We start from the raw sequence: 18,360 nt of genomic DNA on the forward strand, positions 1-18,360 counted from the left end.
TTAATGTAACATCTAATCTGTTTTAAAACAGGAGAACTAATGTTAAAACTGAACAGACTAAAGGAGGCTGCAGAGGTTTACAGACGATTGCTGGAAAGAAACCCTGAAAACTGGGCCTACTATGAAGGATTAGAAAAGGCACTGAGGCCTGGTGAGTTATATGTGAAAGTGTGGACTCTTCAGATGTCGAATATAATAGAACATGGATTTTAACTGCTGTGCTGTTCTCAAACTACTTCAAAGGCCAGCCAACTGTCCATGCAGCTATATCTTGCTGTAAAATATTGCAGTCTTGATTTTCATTCTGTTTTCCACAAGCCAGTTTCAGATCTTGGCTGAGAAAAGGTGCTGCTGAGTTGTGCTTTTTATAGCGCATGAAAAGAGAGAACCTGAGTTTGAGATGCAAGCTTGCAAGGCCAAACTTTTTGTTTTCTAACTGAATCTTGATGTCATTTTATGAAGTTATAGTGATAAATTCCTGACAGGTAACCTTATTCGGGCTCCACCCTCCATTTTTGGAGCCAATACCAAAAGCAAAATTTCAACTAACCTCCCAAAGTAAAGAACCAATCTTTTGTCCATCAACGTTTTGTCATTGGAAATGTACTAAACCTTGCAGGGTTTTCAGATGCTACAGCATAACTGAGTATATTAGTGGAATTATCTTGCATGAACTCTTTCACAGTTGACAGTCGTGTCTTATGAACAGTTTGCTTGTCTTGGAGGAGGAAGAGGAAATCGTCTGAGTTGGTACCTTGAAATGTAATTTGGAACTTAAATGATTGAATAGAAGAGGAAGGGAAAGTAGATTTAATAGATGTAATTCTCAGCTTGCATTGAAGGGAAAGAGTGGTCTGTCGAAGCTTGATTTATTTTTTTAAAAAGTGGAAAGAAGAGTTAGCTTTCCACTCTGTTCCTCTTGCAGGTTTCATTTTCTTTCCTGTTTTGTTGCATCAGAAATGCAATGGAGCTAAAGTTTCCACAACCAAATTCAAGTGCTAGGTCCGATTGTTACACTCCATCAACTCAACCTGGAACTGGACAACATTTCTCTCATGGTTCAGCTGCTCAGATAATACTGAACTATTGAAGAGTCTGTGCCCAACTTTTCACCCAGATTTACTTACCATCTATCAAAATCTGTTAACTTGTTTTCTCTATTTCGATCTGTAGTCAATGTGGAGGAGAGACTTGATATCTATGAAAATGCTTGGACTAAGTATCCTAAAGGGCTGGTGCCTAGAAGGCTACCTCTTAACTTCTTATCTGGTGAGTGAAATTATATTTTCATTAATCTTTCCATTTTGAAAATGCTACTTCATAACTTAAATTTTAACTGCTACATATGGACATTTTATGCCTCATTACAATGTTCTTCAGTGGAATAATTACACTCGTTGAATAAGGGCTGCATTACAGTGACACAATCCATGGTTTTGGTTGCTTCAGAATGGAGAAAGTGAGGACTGCAGATGCTGGAGATCAGAGCTGAAAATGTATTGCTGGAAAAGCGCAGCAGGTCAGACAGCATCCAAGGAACAGGAGAATCGACATTTCGGGCATAAGCCTGAAGAAGGTCTTATGCCCGAAACGTCGATTCTCCTGTTCCTTGGATGCTGCCTGACCTGCTGCGCTTTTCCAGCAACACATTTTCAGCTCTTGTTTCAGAAAGAGCATTGCAGCTTTGAGGGAATTGATATAGTAAAAATTCAAATTTTACCTTAAGTGAAATGGAGCCCTTGCTGATGTTTATGTGGAATTGTAAGCCCCGAATAGTTCTCATAAATTCCTTAATTTATTTTGTTTTTATTCAAGTCCTCAAAATAAGACTTAATTTTAATGCAGTGACCTGTATGATATGTCCTGTATTATATGTTCTTCTATCAATTTGATTCTGGCACTTTGCTCAGTTGCTGCTATGTACTTTTGACATTCTCTTAATAGCCTGCCTGTATGGTGACTATGTTGGGAATTTGGTGATGTATTACCCAGTAGGAAAATGAGCTGCACTTGGGCTAATTGTTCCAATTTCTTTGGAACAAGAGCAGGTTTCTTTTTGTGAAAAACAAGAAGTCTTGTTAGCTGTCTAGCTTTGTTTTAAGGTGTTGTAAGTGTTTTAATAGTTTAAAACAGATTTGGAATTGTAGAGATAAATTTTGTAGAATATGGCAGCATTTCAAAATTTGTCCTGAAAAAGTTGATTTGGATTGTGCTCAAAAGGAATGGATTGATACACAGGGCGGCCTGAATATTATTATAGGAAGCGTTCCAGAACCAGGGACCGGGAGGCTGCCGGGAACGTACATTTCCCATTTAAATGAATGAGTTTGCACCGATACGCGGTTTTGGGTTTCCGCAGTAGGTCTTGGAATGGTATGGGGGGGTTGGGGGGGAACTACAGTACACTTAAATTGCCATGAATGAAAGTGGACTAATTTGATCTAGTACTCACCTTGATTTTGCAGCTTACTTGACCCGATAATTGGACTACACATACAGTCTCCTGTTTTCTTTGTTTTTCTTTGGTTGTTTGGATTATGGACCAGCATTTATTTTCCATAACTAATTACTGTTGAGAATGTAGTGATTAGCTGCTGCCACGAGCTGTTTTGGTCCTTGGGGCATAGGTACATTCTCAGAGTTTGGAAGTGAGTTCCAAGAATTTCACCTCATGACAGTCAAGTTCACAGTTCTGTGTGTCATGGAGGGAGACTTGCAGATGAGTAGTGGTCCCGTGCACAAAGATTGTCCTTGTCCTTAAGATTCATAGAAGCTCTGACAGCAGGCAGTTAACTGCCACCTTGATGTTTTATCCAGTTTAGGTTTCTAAAAATGGCAGTAGTAATGTTGCCTCTGTCCCATGAATGGGAGCAATGTTGCAACCCCAAAAATTAAGTTGCAAATTTGAGAGTTTTTCTCTAATTCAAGATTTTTCTAAATTGAATTTTAAAAACAATGTGTTTCCTGATATTCATGTGCTCCAGGAGTGAAATTTTAAAAATATATTTAAATATAGAATGATACAACCTAACAGAGCTAACAATGAAAATCATAGATCATAGAATCCCTACAGTGTGGAAACAGGTCATTTAGCTCAGCAATTCTACACTGACCCTCCAAAAAGTATCCCACCCAGACTCATTTGCCTACCCTACTACTCTATGTTCCCCCAGACTAATGCACCTAGCCTTCACATCCCACAACACTATTGGCGGTTTAGCATGGCCAGTCCACCTAGCTTGCACATCTTAGGACTGTGGGAGGAAGTCAGAGCACCTGGAGGAAACCCATGCAGACAGCGGGGGAATGTGCAAACTCCATACAGTTTCCCAAGGTGGGAATCAAACTGAGGCGGTAGTGCTAACCACTGAGCCACCGTGCTGCCCCTAATAATTGAGTGCAGCAGTAAATAGAGACAGAGTTTTTAAAAAAAAGAATTGTTTTAAATTTTTAAAATCTGCTTTACATTGCTCATGGAATAGGATTGTTGGCCTCAGTCAACATATTTTTTTTAAATGTCTGCTCACTTGACTTTGACTCGTGTACCCTTGTTACTGGATGACTTCTACCTGCCAGATTAGTTATAATTAAATCTTTTTTTCCTCCATGTTTATCCATTATCTGTTATTGATGGTTTTATTTAAGAAGCCTGGCTTTCAAAACCAGATAAAGACAAAATATTGCAGATTCTGGAAAGCTGAAAGAAATGCAGGGAATCCTGGGGAAACTCATTAAGTCTGGTTGCATTTGTAGAGAGAGAAACAGTTAATGTTTTGAGCCCAGTAAAACTCCCAATATCTTCTGAAGTAGAAAGGAAGTCATCAGAGTTCCCTCCATGTTCCTGATTGCTTAGTCATACAGCAGTCCAGAAATTACTGTATACAAGAAGTGGTCCCTTTGAAATGTGTATGCTGTGCCATTACATGACAGTTCTAAAGAGACAGATTCATTAGTAAGAGAATGCTTAACTCTTCAAGATATCTGAGTAAGAACCACCATCATTGGGTAAATTTAGGAAGTCTAAAGATTGTATATCTACCCTTTCAATTTTATATATTATTGCGAAGATTACTAGTAGCCCAGAAGATTTGTCAAATTTTTGAAAGCAAAGAATGAATAAAAATACAGGGAGAAATTGGAGTATCAAAGAAAATTAGCGAGAACTAAATGCAAAAAATAAAAACTTTTCGAAGCATATAATATGGAAGAAGTTAACTAAATTAAACTTTGTTCCATACAATTTTATACTGTGAAATTAATAGGAAACAATGCAATATTAGAAACTTTGAACAAATATTTTGTATCTATCTTCACAATATCCATTTTCTGTGAATCTGATGCCAGATAGCTAGAGAAAAAAAGTAATTGGAATAATAATGGGATTAAAGGTTAATAAGTCCACTTCATTTGATGGCCTGCATTGAGGGCACTTAAAGGAAATGACTGAAGAGATAATGGATGCATTTGCCGTAACTTTCCATAATTTCCCCAAATCTAAAATTCCCAGCAGGTTGAAAAATTGCAAGTATGACAACACTATTCAAGGAGGGAGAGACAAGAAACTAGACCAGTTGATCTAATTAACAGTTTGTCATTAGATTATCTATCATTGGGAAAATATAATCCAGTGTCGGAGGTTGTAGCAGAACATTTAGAAAATCATAATTCAGGCAGGGTCTTAATGGATTTGCAAAGGAGAAAGAGTGTTTGACAAATTTATTAGCGACCTTTGCAGTTGTAAGAAATGGGTTGGATAAAGGGCAGCCATTAATACTAGCGTGTTTGGAGTTTGAAAAGACATTTAATAAATTGCCACAAACAGTTATAGAATCAAGTAAAAGTTCATGGTAATGAGGATGAGAGATTAGAATAAATAGATGATTAGTTAACAAACAGCAGAGAGATCTGGATAAATGGCTTAATTTCAGGTTGCCAAAGTAGCCTGTAAGTGCCACAGGAATTGGGACTGTAGCCTCAATTATTTATGATCAAACTGAATAACCTGATCGAAAGGACAGACTGTACTGTAGCCACAAATGCTCATGGAAAAATAAATAAAGGAACAGTGAAAAAATAGATGGGCCAAACTGCCTGCTTTTCTTACGTTTTGTGATTAGAGAGAACTTTGGAGGTCATTTGGATTGTGTTGTATTCTATCTTCATGAGAGGCTTTGGGAAATAATTTAGGAATTTTTCATAACATTTGATTTGTTTATTGCGGGTTCAGTCAGCCTTTGGGTATAATGTGTCAGTCATTGCACGTTTGATCCTGTCCACTAATCTTGAGCTCTGGTAATTGTTAGTTGTTGATTTAAAAACTCTGCACCATATTCGGTTGTTATGATTGAGTTGCTTTTCTGCACACAATCTCGACATTACACCAGGAAGGATATTATGTATCAGCTACTTCGGACCATTAGTGTGACACTGTCTCAGTACTTTGTGTTGTTTTGATCTCATTACTTAAAGATGTAAATGTGCTGGAGGCAGTTCAGAGGTGGCATAACTGGATTGATAACTGCAGTGAATGGGTTGACTTGAGGATAGATTGGACATACCAGGTTTGTTTCCACTAGCGTTTAGAAGAGTGAGGGATGATTCAATTAAAGTTGCAATTTGCCTGAATTGTCTTGATAAAGTGGATGTAGAAAGATTCATTCCTCTTCTGGGTCAGTCCAGTACTAGGGGGTCACCGTTGTCTTTTATTTGATGGTTGCACAACTTTGGAACACCCTACCCCTGAATGTGGTGAAAGAATGTCACTGAATATCTTCATAGAAGAGGTAGATAGAACCTTGTTTGGCAGCAGATTGGAGTTGACTGGGGACAGATGGAATGCGAAATTCAAAACGCAGTTGATCAATCATCATTTTTGTGAATGATGGAGCAGACTTGGTGGCCTGGATGATATACTTCTGTTCCTATTTTGTATGTTTGTATCATGTTAGGTTCTTTTATTGCCTTTGTAGTTTGAACCACAAATTTCCATTATTTACTTGAAATGAACACACAAGTTAAAAATGAAAGATGTAGGTTACAGGGTATTAGAACATTGGTGTTATATATGTAGGAGGGCGTTTCTGTCTCCACTGATGCTGCCAGACCTGCTAAGTTTCTCGAGCATTTTCTGTTTTTAATCCTATCCCTGTATTGTCCTTCCCTTCCATTCTACTTATGGAGGATATAATGAGATGTATTACACTTATTTGAGAGGTTACTATGTTGAGTCAGTGAAATGTGTTGCTCTTGGAATGGTCAATGCCTGTATGCTTTTCTGTCTGTTGTAGCCCATACAAAAATGTTCTGAAAGTTCTATTTAAAATACTGGTGGTTTATTGTGTTAACAGTTATGTTCAGTAATTAAAATCTGCTGAATTGTTTTTCATCCTGCCAGGGGAAAAATTCCGAGAAGTTTTGGACAAATATTTAAGGATAAATTTCAGCAAAGGTTGTCCTCCCGTGTTTACAACTCTCAAGTCATTATACAATGATAAAGAGAAGGTAATTTCTTTTTTGTATTAGTATCAGAGCTTTTATATTTTTAATTTTGTTGCAAAGAGAAATCTAAAAAGGTGTCTTTTTATTTCCATAGGTATCGATTCTAGAAGAATTAGTGGTTGGGTATGAAACATCTTTGAAAAGTTGCAATCTCTTTAACCCAAATGGTATGTTTCTATGTTTATACATACATGACTTGAATTTTGAAACTGCTTCCATTCTTGAACCCATCAAAACGTATATTTTTGGATTTCAGTGTTGGTATGGCACGATTCAACAACAACTGATAATCTTAAACGCGTACTTAGATTTTAATTATCCAGAACTCCCTTGTCCCGTTATCTTGATTTGAAGCCATGTGTCATGACACTCCAATTGACTTAATATGGAAATATAATGGCCTTCAGTTTTTTTAAACCAGGCCTCCACAGTGTGGAACTGCACCAGTTTTTTTTAATACTGGTTTATTTCTGTAGCTTCAAGACAGTTTCCTGTTTTTTCTGTCGAATGTAACAGATTTTGCTCTTCCAGTTTTTTTTTTGGTTCCCTTTCATTTTTGACGGTAAGAAAGCTTAGTCAATTTTTAAAAAATATACATGTTGGGTAAGTAATAGGAAATGCAATGATACAACTATCATAAGCATGAAATGCTTACAGGTTGGGTACAAGTTAAATCATTTTCAAATGTTTCTGTAATATTGAATGGTATTTCCCAAGTCTGAAATTTATTTTGGATAGCTACTTGTATGACATTAACAAGAGTGTATCACTATGCTTAAGATGCTGAAATAAGTTTATTGAAAGATTTATGTTTTGTCTGAATTGGACGAATGCATCCCCTCTAAGCACAGGCTCCAAATCCCTGATAATTTTGAGACAAATTGTTGAGAGATGAGGTTAAGCAATCTCTCAGGAAATGTCTATAGAGTTTTGCTATATTTAACCAGTTAAAGCTATGCAGTCTACTAAGATAAACATTAAGTCTCCTGCTATTTGTTCAGCCAGCAAGTTTATTTAGAGCCAAGTAGAATTAGTTCCAATACTGTAGCTTGAGTAAGATTAATAAATTGCAGAAAGCTTTATCCATTTGGCTGTACCCATGCTGAACAAATTTGAGAGTTGCCTTGATTTGAACGACTATTGTTGGCTTTCAAAAAAAACTGACATGCTAAAAACCAGAGTGTGTCATGTCATGTAAATAGTAATTATCTTCATTATCTGATTTATTTTTATGAATTGAGATATTTATAGACTAGAATGGATTTCAGAAACATGAACTTAAAATGGCTGCATTAATCACTTACTGCAATTGAAGGAAATTCAGGAAACCAATGTGGAATAAGCAAAATGATCTGAATTGAAATTAGCATTTATTTATAGATGTTAAAACCAGTCAGTGAAGTCAGGTGTCAAGAACCTTGTGTCTCTTGTTTTGCATTCAACAACTAAGGCCCTTGTTCCTGGAATTCTTTCTTTAAACAAAACTATTGCTGCAAATTTCCTTCCTCCTTTGAAATGTTCCTTAACACTTATCTTTTTGTTCTTTTGTTCTCCTACCTTCATATCTTTTATAGCTTATGTAAACCTGTGAAGAACTTTAGGGCTTTGTATGGTATTCATATGTTATCTAAATGCAGGTTGTCTTGAATAATTTGGGTTGCATGCTTGCCGAGAAATTGTGTAAGATTCCATTTGAATTTAGTTTTCCTCCTCCATTTGTAGATGATGGAAACCTAGAACCACCTACCACTAGATTGTGGGTCCAGTACTTTTTAGCCCAACATTATGATAGAATTGGACAACCCCCTCTGGCCTTGGAATACATCAATGCTGCAATTGAAAGTACCCCAACTCTCATAGAATTGTTCCTTGTCAAGGCCAAAATCTACAAGGTAAAATTATAAAAGAAAGATTGTATTTCTGAAATTTGGAATGTTTCTACTCTTAAGGGTTACAAATTTCTAATGTTCCTAATTTCTTTCTGCTCAGTCAATACCAATCTGGCAATGTAGTTTTAAAAAGAAACGTTGCCTGTGATGCTGGAAGTTTAGATGAAGCAGTTAAAATATGAATGTAGAAATTGTAAATTGCTTTATTATAAAAATGTAATTTAAAAGTTTACTGGATCTGCAATTTATTTGAAATGTGAATGTTTTAAAGCAGATGATGACGTGTTTAATATTAGTAAACTAAACATTTGTGTTTGCAGTTAAATTTGTGCCATTAACCTTATTAGTTCCTTTTGTCTAATGAGTTGTTATTTCCCATGTAGCATGCCGGAAACATAAAGGAAGCTGCCAAATGGATGGATGAGGCTCAAGCCTTAGATACAGCTGACAGATTTATAAATTCCAAATGTGCTAAATATATGCTAAAGGCCAACCTTGTGAAAGAAGCTGAGGACATGTGTTCCAAGTTTACGAGAGTTGGTATCTTCCTTGCTATTTAATTATACAGTCCAAACAGCTGTATTGAATATAAACTGCACAATAATTTGTATACCAGTAGCATGATGTGAATTGATTTTATTTTTTAGTTCATTTGTGCATGATTTTATGCTGCTGTTGATATCGATGCTTAAAGGTATTAGGGTTTGCTGTCTAGAAAAAATAAATTTTAAAAGCAGATCCTGAAATAAACATTATGTATTTGTAAACAAAATATAGTACAGATTCTTTAAATGCATTTTTTTAGTTTAACTTTTTCTTGATTAGTTTAACTGAAGTAGTTAATAATTAACTCACTAAATAACTCAGCTAAGCTTATCATTCTAGTCATTTTTGCTAAATGTCCTTAACAGCAATAATAGGTGACTGAGATAAAGTATAATTTCTACGTTTTGTGTCGCTGCATTTCCAGGTTACATGCTGAGTTGTAACTTTGTTTAATTAGGAAGGAACGGCTGCAGTGGACAATCTGAACGAGATGCAGTGTATGTGGTTCCAGACAGAGTGTGCTCTGGCCTATCAGTCGATGAACAAATATGGAGAAGCTCTGAAAAAGTGTCATGAAATAGAGAGGGTAAGTTCAAGGAAACCCAAAATAATTACTTGGCCATTTCAGGAGTAGAGGATAAGGAGGGGGGTAAATCAAGTGTCAGATAATTTCAAATAGTGAAGAAAAAAAACAAATCCTGCTCTGATTCCAAATTCCAATTTCAAAAAGTGAACATTTGCTTGTTGGACTGTGGCTTTGTTTCAGGTTAGATGCCACGTGTATAGTATATTCTGAGCCAAGCTTTCACCTTCATCTTCTACTGTGAATGGGTCAGTGCAGCAAAAGGTTAACTATTAATATAGAATTGTGGTCAGTTACTTACTGAATGCATAGTCCCCAACAGTTAGCCAGCTGGAAAATAAAACTGTCAGTCTGTATACACACTGAACTATTTGTTCAGTTTAATTTCCAAATATAAGTAAACTAATATGTTGAAATATTTTTTAAAATGTGGGCTCTAAACAGATTCGACTGCCTAAATCAAAAATTCCTGCAGCTCTTGTAATTTAAATAAAATAGATCACTTATTGTATTCCTGTTCTGCAAGAAAGATACAATCCTCTAGATTACTAAATATAAAAACTAATGTCATGTAAAATATTCAGAAAAGCATTGATTCTGGGAATACATCATTTATAATTTGTTACTTCGTTCCAGTTAAGATTTAGACTAGTTCTCAACTCCCAAGTTTGTGGACTGAAATGTTGGAGGTAGTTTAGAAGAGATTTACTGGAGAAAGTAGTGGCCAAAAACTAATTCTGTGTAGCTTCTAGAAGTGTTGGTCACGCACAGAATAATTTACCTTTTTCACCTTTTTAAAAGTAGAAGTATGTATTCTAAAATCTCTAAATACAGATATATTTTTGTTAATCAATTTTTGTTAACCCGGACTCTGCAATTTCTATCCACAGTAAGACATGACCAGTTCCTGATTGAAATAGCTTTTAACCCAATTATACTAATACTAGCATTGTTAAATTCAAATACGCAGTCATTTATTCTCCTTCACTAAAAGCTTAGTTAGCACTTCAGACAACATTGTGCTTTCTATTTTAAACTTTAGTCTATTGACTGAAAATACTGTGGTGAAAGAAAGCTATCCCAACTCTTCCTAGTAGATGCTGAGTTGATTCTGATTCATTGTGGTATGTATTTCTTTCTTGCTGTTTCTGACTTGGTAGTTTCCTATATGATGATAGCTAACATTCTGGCAAGTGACCATCTTAGTTTCAGCAGTTATGGTTTCTCTGGCTTTAAACTGGAATTTAAAAAGTGCTAAATTTATATAATTGTAGATGTAAACTTAACCTGTGATCTTTGTGGTAAGTGCATTCAGACAAAGACTGTTTGCTTGGAAACATGTTGAAGCCAGGTGAACAGTTTATCAGGTCCATTGCCTAAAATTAATGGAATGCAAGTTTTCCAAGACACTCAGTTCTTCCTAATCAATTTGGAAATTATATATTAAATTTTACAACTGAATTCAGTATCTGCTTTGTAATGTCAAGTGAATGTCTGTAAATGGATTTTATTCTTGTTCAGCTTTTTGTTTTACATTATAAAACAAAACCTTAAAATGTGCCACAATTTTGTGGGTTGAAACTTTTCTTTCCTCAACTATATCTATATAAGCAAAGCTGGTTTCTTCTAGTTATTTGCTTTATTTTGAAACAATATTGTTGACTATGAAACAGTGGTTTAACTGTTACCTTCAGGTAATTCTAAATGGACTCTTCAGATAGGAAACCCATTGGATTCAGTGAAATTTGGCTTTTGCAGTCCCCCAATCTCTGTCCCCATTAAGATCGATTTCTATTGACTTTCTAGAGGAGAGAACTCCGATATTGTGTAAAATTAACATTGTGCTAAATCATGTCTGTATTTTTGCAGACGGCTGACTTTGTTCCCAGTAAGTCAATTTATAATTGGTATTGAACATTTCCGTTCTGATCAATGCCCAAATAGCACCAATGATACTGGCTATTCATAATCAATGGTACTAGTGTCAGGCATTTAACATCTTTATATTTTATTGTTATTTATTTAATCCTGTTTAGCCATTTTCTAGAAAACTAGTGTTCTTGAAAACTTAATTGTCCAATCCACAGTTCTTGTTTGCTAAAATGCTGGATAATGGCATTCTTTGGTATGTTGTGTAATGTAGCTTAAAAAATCCCGTGATCCCGATATATCCTTATGCACTTTCTATCTGTAAGATTTTATGCTGATTTGAAGTCTTTTTTTCAATAGCACTTTGCAGAAATTACAGATGACCAATTTGATTTCCACACTTATTGCATGAGGAAAATGACATTGAGATCTTATGTGGATTTACTTAAACTTGAAGATGTGCTCCGGTGTCATCCATTTTATTTTAAAGCTGCAAAGGTGGCTATTGAGATCTACCTGAAACTTCATGATCATCCTCTAACTGATGAGAACAAAGAATTGGAAGCTGATACAGGTATTCAGTGGCTTCTGGTTAAATAATCTTAGTTTGTTCTTCCTGTTCTGATAAAGATCGCAGTTGTTCTGAACAACACCTAGCTTATTTAGTCCACCCCCAAATGATTTTTTTTCTCTGCAGCAAATCTTTCAGATAAAGAGCTGAAGAAGTTACGAAATAAACAGCGTCGGGCACAGAAGAAGGCACAGTTGGAGGAAGAGAAGAGAAATGCTGAAAAAGAGAAACAACTAAAAAATCAAAGAAAGAAAAAGGAAGAGGATGAGGAAGAGATTGGTGCACAAAAAGAGGAGCTTGTACCTGAGAAATTAGCAAAGGTGTGTTGTCGATATTGGCTTTGCTTCATACTTATCTTTTTTACTTGAATTCCATATTGTCAGTGTAGACTGTCACATAAGAGTAACCTGTGCATTTGCCCAAACGAATGGCACTGGCTCTATAGATGTATTTTATGAAAATGTATAGGTTTTTGTTTTGGCAAATTTGAGTGAGGTCCAGGCTTCGAATCCTCCTTTACTTTGTCTTTTTCCCCATCACCCAAACTGGTCCATTCTGTAAAAATAATTTTGAGTAATCACATTAAAGATATCATCTGTAATCTCATAGTTAACTGAAGCAATTGATTGTTCCTTTTCTCTGTGCTGCATTGTTTGATGCCAATTAGGCAAGCACTATGTTTGTCAAATTGGCATCAGCATTTAGAGATGAGGAATTGGGTTAGAGTCTTTTGTCCTAAGTACTGTCTTGTGAACCTAGTGGAAATGAAGATGCTGGAGAGTCAAAGTGTAGCACTGGAAAAGCACAACAGGTCAAGCAGCATCCGAGGAGCAAGAGAGTTCTGTGTCGGGCACTCTCCCTTCATCAGGAATTTTCACCTTAGTGGAAATGCTGTAGTGTGGACATGAGGATTGATGGGTGTCCTCTTCCCTGGTTGAGAAGGTGATAAAACTAGAGAGTCTAAATTTTCCAGTTGCCAGGAAGAGCGCTGGAGCTTTTGTAGCGGCAGCACCAATGCAGTGTGTCTGGGCATTGTTGTAATGTTTCTACATCAGAGTGCAAAGCTATCAACTAACCACAAAGTCATTGAATTTCTCCCCATGCTAAGAAATTTGTTTTCTGTTAAATAGGTGGACAGTCCACTTGAAGAAGCCATTAAATTTCTGACACCCTTGAAAACCTTAGTAAAGAACAAAATTGAAACCCACCTTTTTGCTTTTGAAATCTATTATAGAAAAGGTAAGTAATAGAAAAGCGTACGCTGCTCAAGTACTTGTATGTAGACTAATATGGTGTGCTAAATAAGGTAATTGAGCTACAAGTGAAAATTAGTGTGGAAATATACTGTTGTGCAATAATGCTGGGTTTTCAAAATATTGAAATTAGGTATTTAATGTTCAAGAATGCAAAGTCTTTAGAATTATAATGAAAGACAAAAGAGAGTTTTCAAAATTTAATCTTTTCTGGGATGTAGTTACCACTAGCGATGCTATAGTTGCCCATGCCTAATTGACCTTGAACTGAATTGCTTGCTGCCTCATTTGAGAGCAGTAAAGGATCAACCCCATTAGTGAAACCAGGTTAAGGTGGCAAGATTTGCTTCTCTAAAAGACTTTAGTGAACAAGGTAGGATTTTGCAACAATCAATGGTGGTTTCATGTCCACCATTATTGAAAGTAGCTTTTCATTCCAAGTTTGTTAATAATGTTTAAATTTCACCAGCTACTATCATGGGTTTTGAAAGTAGATAAGCAACAGGCTGGAAGAACCCTGCAAACCAGGCAGCATCAGTAGGTGGAGAATTTGACCTTTTAGGTATAACCCTCCTTCAGGAAATGTTGAATTCTCCACCTCCTGAAGCTGTCTGGCTTGCTGTGTTTTTCCAGAGTCCTGCTTATCTACTTTGAATTCCAGCATCTACAGTCTCATTTTTTTTGTCCAAGTCATGCAGTTTGAAGCCAGTGGTGTGTTGCTACCTCGTCTCCTGAATGAGGAGCAGACTTTTAAAAAAAGCTCAGAGCCCCAGAGGAAAGGCATTTAATCAATTTTCTGAATGAAATAGTGCCTGCCCATCCCGTTCGGATAATCGAGGTTCCTCTATATTTGGTACTGTTGCGGAAACGTTTTTCAGTGCACAGAGCCTTCCCGGTGTCCAGTACCTTCAACCATTTCTTGATATCATGTGGAATGAATGTCATCGGCTAAAAGCTGATACCATTTCTATTGGGTACCTCGGGAAGGTTGTGATTGATCACACCATCAGCACTTAGGGCTGAAGATACCTGCAAATGCTTCAGACTTTTGTACTAAGTACAGATGCAGGAAAATTACTCTGGACCTTTGAGGGTCTGTTTAGACCACAACTAGTGTACTACACCCAGTCTTTTTCGCCTCGCTCTCCTCGCTTTCTCCTCTTTTTCTCTCTCCTCCCCACCGCCACCACCATCTTCAGGATGAATGTGGGGTTCCTTGAGAACATGCAAAGATGACATGTGAGAATGATTCCATAGATTTTATTTGCACATTTAGGTTGGAAATATTTTGGAGCAAAGGAAACTGGACATTTGATAGAGGTGTGTAAGATTATGAAAGGTTTAGGTAAAATAGACATGGCAATCTGTCCCCACTAACTGTTGGTACAGGGACTAACCAGCACAAATTTTGGGTTTTGGCTAAGAAATGTAGAGGAATATGATGAAGAATAGTTTTACAGAGCAAGTGTCCTGAGCTCTTGTCAGAAGAATAGTGGAAGTGGTGACAGTGAATTATTTCAAGACTAAATTGGATGGGTACTTGAGAGAAATAAATCACAGCATATGGGAATAGAATAGGAGTATGGGACTGATTTAGATTGCTATATGGAGAGCAGCATGGACTTGATAAGCTGGCCCCATTCTGTGCACTCAGTACTTGAGCAGTTGATTTACACTGACAGTTTACTGTAGTCCTGAGGCAGTATAACATTGGAGGTGTTTTCGTTGGCTGAGGATTTGAACTATAATCCTGACATCCATATGTCAGGATTATAGTTCAACAAAAGCCATGGCATTCCCAAGTGTCCTGATAAGTGAAACTTGGTTGATTGCTTACAGAATCACTGATACTGTACTTAAAAGAACAATCCATTAGCAGCAAATCCCAGTAAAGAACCTGAAGCACAACCTGTTTATTTGTTTTTCTTTCTAACAGTGTGCCATTTTATCTCTTTCTGTAGAGAAATTCCTTCTGATGCTGCAGTCAGTCAAAAGAGCTTTTGCCATTGATCCTGACAACCCTTGGCTCCATGAGTGTTTGTTCCGGTTCTTCAAAGCTGGTATGGTGAATCACGAGCCTACATTTTTTCATCACCAAACAAAATGTTAAGCATACTTATCAGTTAATGTCCTTTTAACTTGTTAGTTTATTTAAAAGTTTTTTTATTTAACATGTGAAGTCAACAAATTTCATTTGGTTAGAAATTCTGTAGATTATTAAATGAGTCTGCTGATTAACAAATGTTAAAAGTTTGGCACTAAAAAAGCTCTTTGGTATATGTTCTCAAAGCATAATATATGGAATTATGTTTTTCTACTTTACGTCAAGTAAATTGATATAATATTAAGATATTATAGTACATTCATATTTGAAAGACAGTGATGCAACATTATTTTATTTCTCGCATGAGGAGTTCCTCATTTAATTTCTGAAAGATAAGGAGAGTTCAAATTCTTCCTGGGAAATATTTCTTTCAATTATCACATCGAATCCTGTTGAAACATTTTTGAGAATGCGGTTTGCTATCTGTTAGCTGGACACTTTTGAAAAGGTGTAGAGGTTGTTCCCGTGCTGTTTTACAAAGAAAGGCCTTTATTTCCTTTGCCAAGATAACAGTTCAATAGAGGAAAAGGACATTTGTATTCTGATACTTTGAATTATATGTGGAGAATATTAGAACAATATCTTGCTGAACTTACAATAAAATTTTCAATTGAGATCATTAATCTTGAAGTCACGAGTTGTTTGGCATCCATCCATGACTTTTTTAATATTGCATTTTGCCACATTGATTAACAGATTAAAGTGTGATTTTTTTAAAAAAAAAAAATTGTTTTCTCATTCACATTAGTATAATGTTGAGAAGTATGCTTACTCACGTGAACAAACAAATTTTTCTTTTATTGTTACAGTATCGGAGAGTAAAAATGTGCCTGATGCTGTTCAAACAGTGCTGATGCAGCAAATGAGCAGGTTGTTTGGAGACACAAATCCAAAGAGTTTTAATGAGGCTTTCCTAAGCAAGCACTTGAACTCAATTCCACACAGGTTAGCTGGTAAGTGAAGGTAGTTTTATTATTGGATTTGCATAGTGTTGTTAACAGGATGATTTGTCATTCCTGTGCTTAATAGGATTTCAGCTGGAGAGGGAAATACTTTTGAAATGATTTGTGTGCTCATGTTGCATAAAGTGAAAAGCAGATTCAAGCCATTGCAGTTGTAATATATGCAAAGCTCTATTCTTAACACTGCTGTGCTCTGCAGCCTTAAATTGTTTATAAATATGGTGACTCCTGCTGAGAAGCAAATCTACTGATATCAGCAGTTCTGCTGTGCATGTATCCAAGTGCTATTTCTTGTACAGGAATAGACCTGATCCAGTCCTTGGCAATGTATCCCTTGGCATCTTTGTAACTTGCACCCCATCTTATGTTCTTGTATGTATGCAAGCAAAGCCTCTGTCTCACCTCTTGCTTTCTTTTTCAGAGCTCATCAATACAAACTAATCTTAATGTTTCTAGTAGTTCCTCTGTTGAGATCAGCTAACTCACCAGAACACAAGTACAACCTGAGGTATTCTTGTTGCACTTTGTGCTGGTAATGGGCTTAGAGCTGTTAAACATTTCATTCCCACACATGAAGTCTGCATTCATTTTAGTCTGACATCACTTGTTCCTGCCTGTTTTTTTTTAAACTACAAAGCTGTTGTGCACCTATAAACTAATTTCTTGTCTGTTTGCAGCTTCTACTAAATGGGCAATGTAATCAAAATTAGTCTTTCACTGCAAAAAAAAAGAGATATGTAGTGGTTTTATTGCAGAAGTGGTTCATCTGAGCGTTTCTTTGAGGAAGCTCCACTAATCGAGTTTAAACCAGGTCGTCACTCCACATTTACTGCCAGCTATAAAAGGTAACAAACTGGAAATAATGAGACTGGATTTTTTTAAAAAAACAACACTTCCAGTTTGTCCAGTGAAAGTTTCCAGGATTCCCATAAAGCACGTCTAATCATAGAAATATTTAATCATCTTTTCATTGTTTTTTATGAAGGAAAATGATGATTGGATAGGACCTTGCTCAAAGTACTTGTGGAGAAATTGTACAAGGAATTTACAACTCGAGTTGTAGTTTTGCCTTGAATCTAAATAAAGTTGTGAAATTCTGTCCTTCCTATTCACATGGATTCTCTCATTTGACCTTATTTGCTTTCCTTCAAAATAAACAGGTAATTGGATATGTACTGTGCACTAATTCCAATATTAGCAATGTGTAATCTTAGTTTTTTTAATCCTTGTGGTTGTGAAAGGTTTCTAACTTGTACTTGCTACTTCATTATAATAGATTAGATACTCATCTAATAGAGAATTATGAACTGAGCTGCTGTCATCCTGTGATGCCCTGAAGTTCTTTCTGATAAATTTCTAAAATAGAAGCCAATGTTTCCTCAAAGTTGCGCAGCCTTGCAACAAACCAAAATCTAGGCTACGTACAAGTCTGCCCCTTCTGATTATCATGGAAAAAATTTAAAGGCAGCACACTAAAATATTACAAGGGGCATTACAAGGATGCTATTTCTTTATTATTAGATACATTTAAGGGTTAACTTGATGTATTTTAAACATTTACAAATCATGACAACAATGAGGTTGAAACTCAAGGGTGTCTCCAATTAATAGGTATTCAAGTAGTATTGTTAATTATTATTTAACAGTCACTTAAAAAGAAAGTAAGTTGAATGGTATGAGCACTCGTTAACAAATTGTATCAACCAGGAAAGTTTTCAAACAATGAATTAAGACTGTCAGTAAACTACTAATCCTTGGCTTCGTTGTCCTCAGTCAAGATGATGTGGACAGGTTGTATCCCAGTCCTGGCTGTTATATGGTAAACCAAAATTGTTTATGATTCATGCACAAAAGTTGAAGGCATCAAGAACTTGACCCTAAAAACATAGATTAAAAGATGTCTTGCCTTGTCATTTTGGGTAATGAAAATATAATGATGTTACTGTCAAATAGTGGTTTAAACTTTGATAAAAGTGTGTACATTTATTTACAAATGCAGTTGTTTAGTATTTTTTATTATACTGGTAAACTTAAGATCTGGACTCGTGATCTGAAGATGAACTTAAACCCAGTGTGGCAGTTGGG

At 36.1% G+C, this 18,360-nt stretch overlaps 1 protein-coding gene across 2 annotated transcripts in view; it reads left to right on the plus strand.

The window, feature by feature from the left end:
- The window catches only part of naa15a (N-alpha-acetyltransferase 15, NatA auxiliary subunit a), a 99,272-nt gene that overhangs the window by 69,193 nt on the left and 11,719 nt on the right, over positions 1–18,360 (plus strand). For both annotated transcript variants that reach the window (XR_006309052.2, XM_043674102.2), the window contains exons 7-18: positions 32–151; positions 1,174–1,269; positions 6,395–6,501; positions 6,593–6,665; positions 8,221–8,390; positions 8,771–8,923; positions 9,391–9,519; positions 11,746–11,959; positions 12,083–12,276; positions 13,087–13,195; positions 15,171–15,269; positions 16,123–16,266. Coding sequence is in view for 1 of the 2 variants with exons in the window: in XM_043674102.2 (XP_043530037.2) it covers positions 32–151; positions 1,174–1,269; positions 6,395–6,501; positions 6,593–6,665; positions 8,221–8,390; positions 8,771–8,923; positions 9,391–9,519; positions 11,746–11,959; positions 12,083–12,276; positions 13,087–13,195; positions 15,171–15,269; positions 16,123–16,266 (1,608 nt within the window). In the remaining variant the exon portion in view is untranslated. The remainder of the gene's footprint in view (positions 1–31; positions 152–1,173; positions 1,270–6,394; positions 6,502–6,592; positions 6,666–8,220; positions 8,391–8,770; positions 8,924–9,390; positions 9,520–11,745; positions 11,960–12,082; positions 12,277–13,086; positions 13,196–15,170; positions 15,270–16,122; positions 16,267–18,360) is intronic.

This window comes from Chiloscyllium plagiosum, unplaced genomic scaffold (assembly GCF_037043375.1).
Source record: "Chiloscyllium plagiosum isolate Xiang-an unplaced genomic scaffold, Cpla_swu_hap1 HiC_scaffold_36, whole genome shotgun sequence".
Taxonomy (NCBI): Eukaryota; Metazoa; Chordata; class Chondrichthyes; order Orectolobiformes; family Hemiscylliidae; genus Chiloscyllium; species Chiloscyllium plagiosum.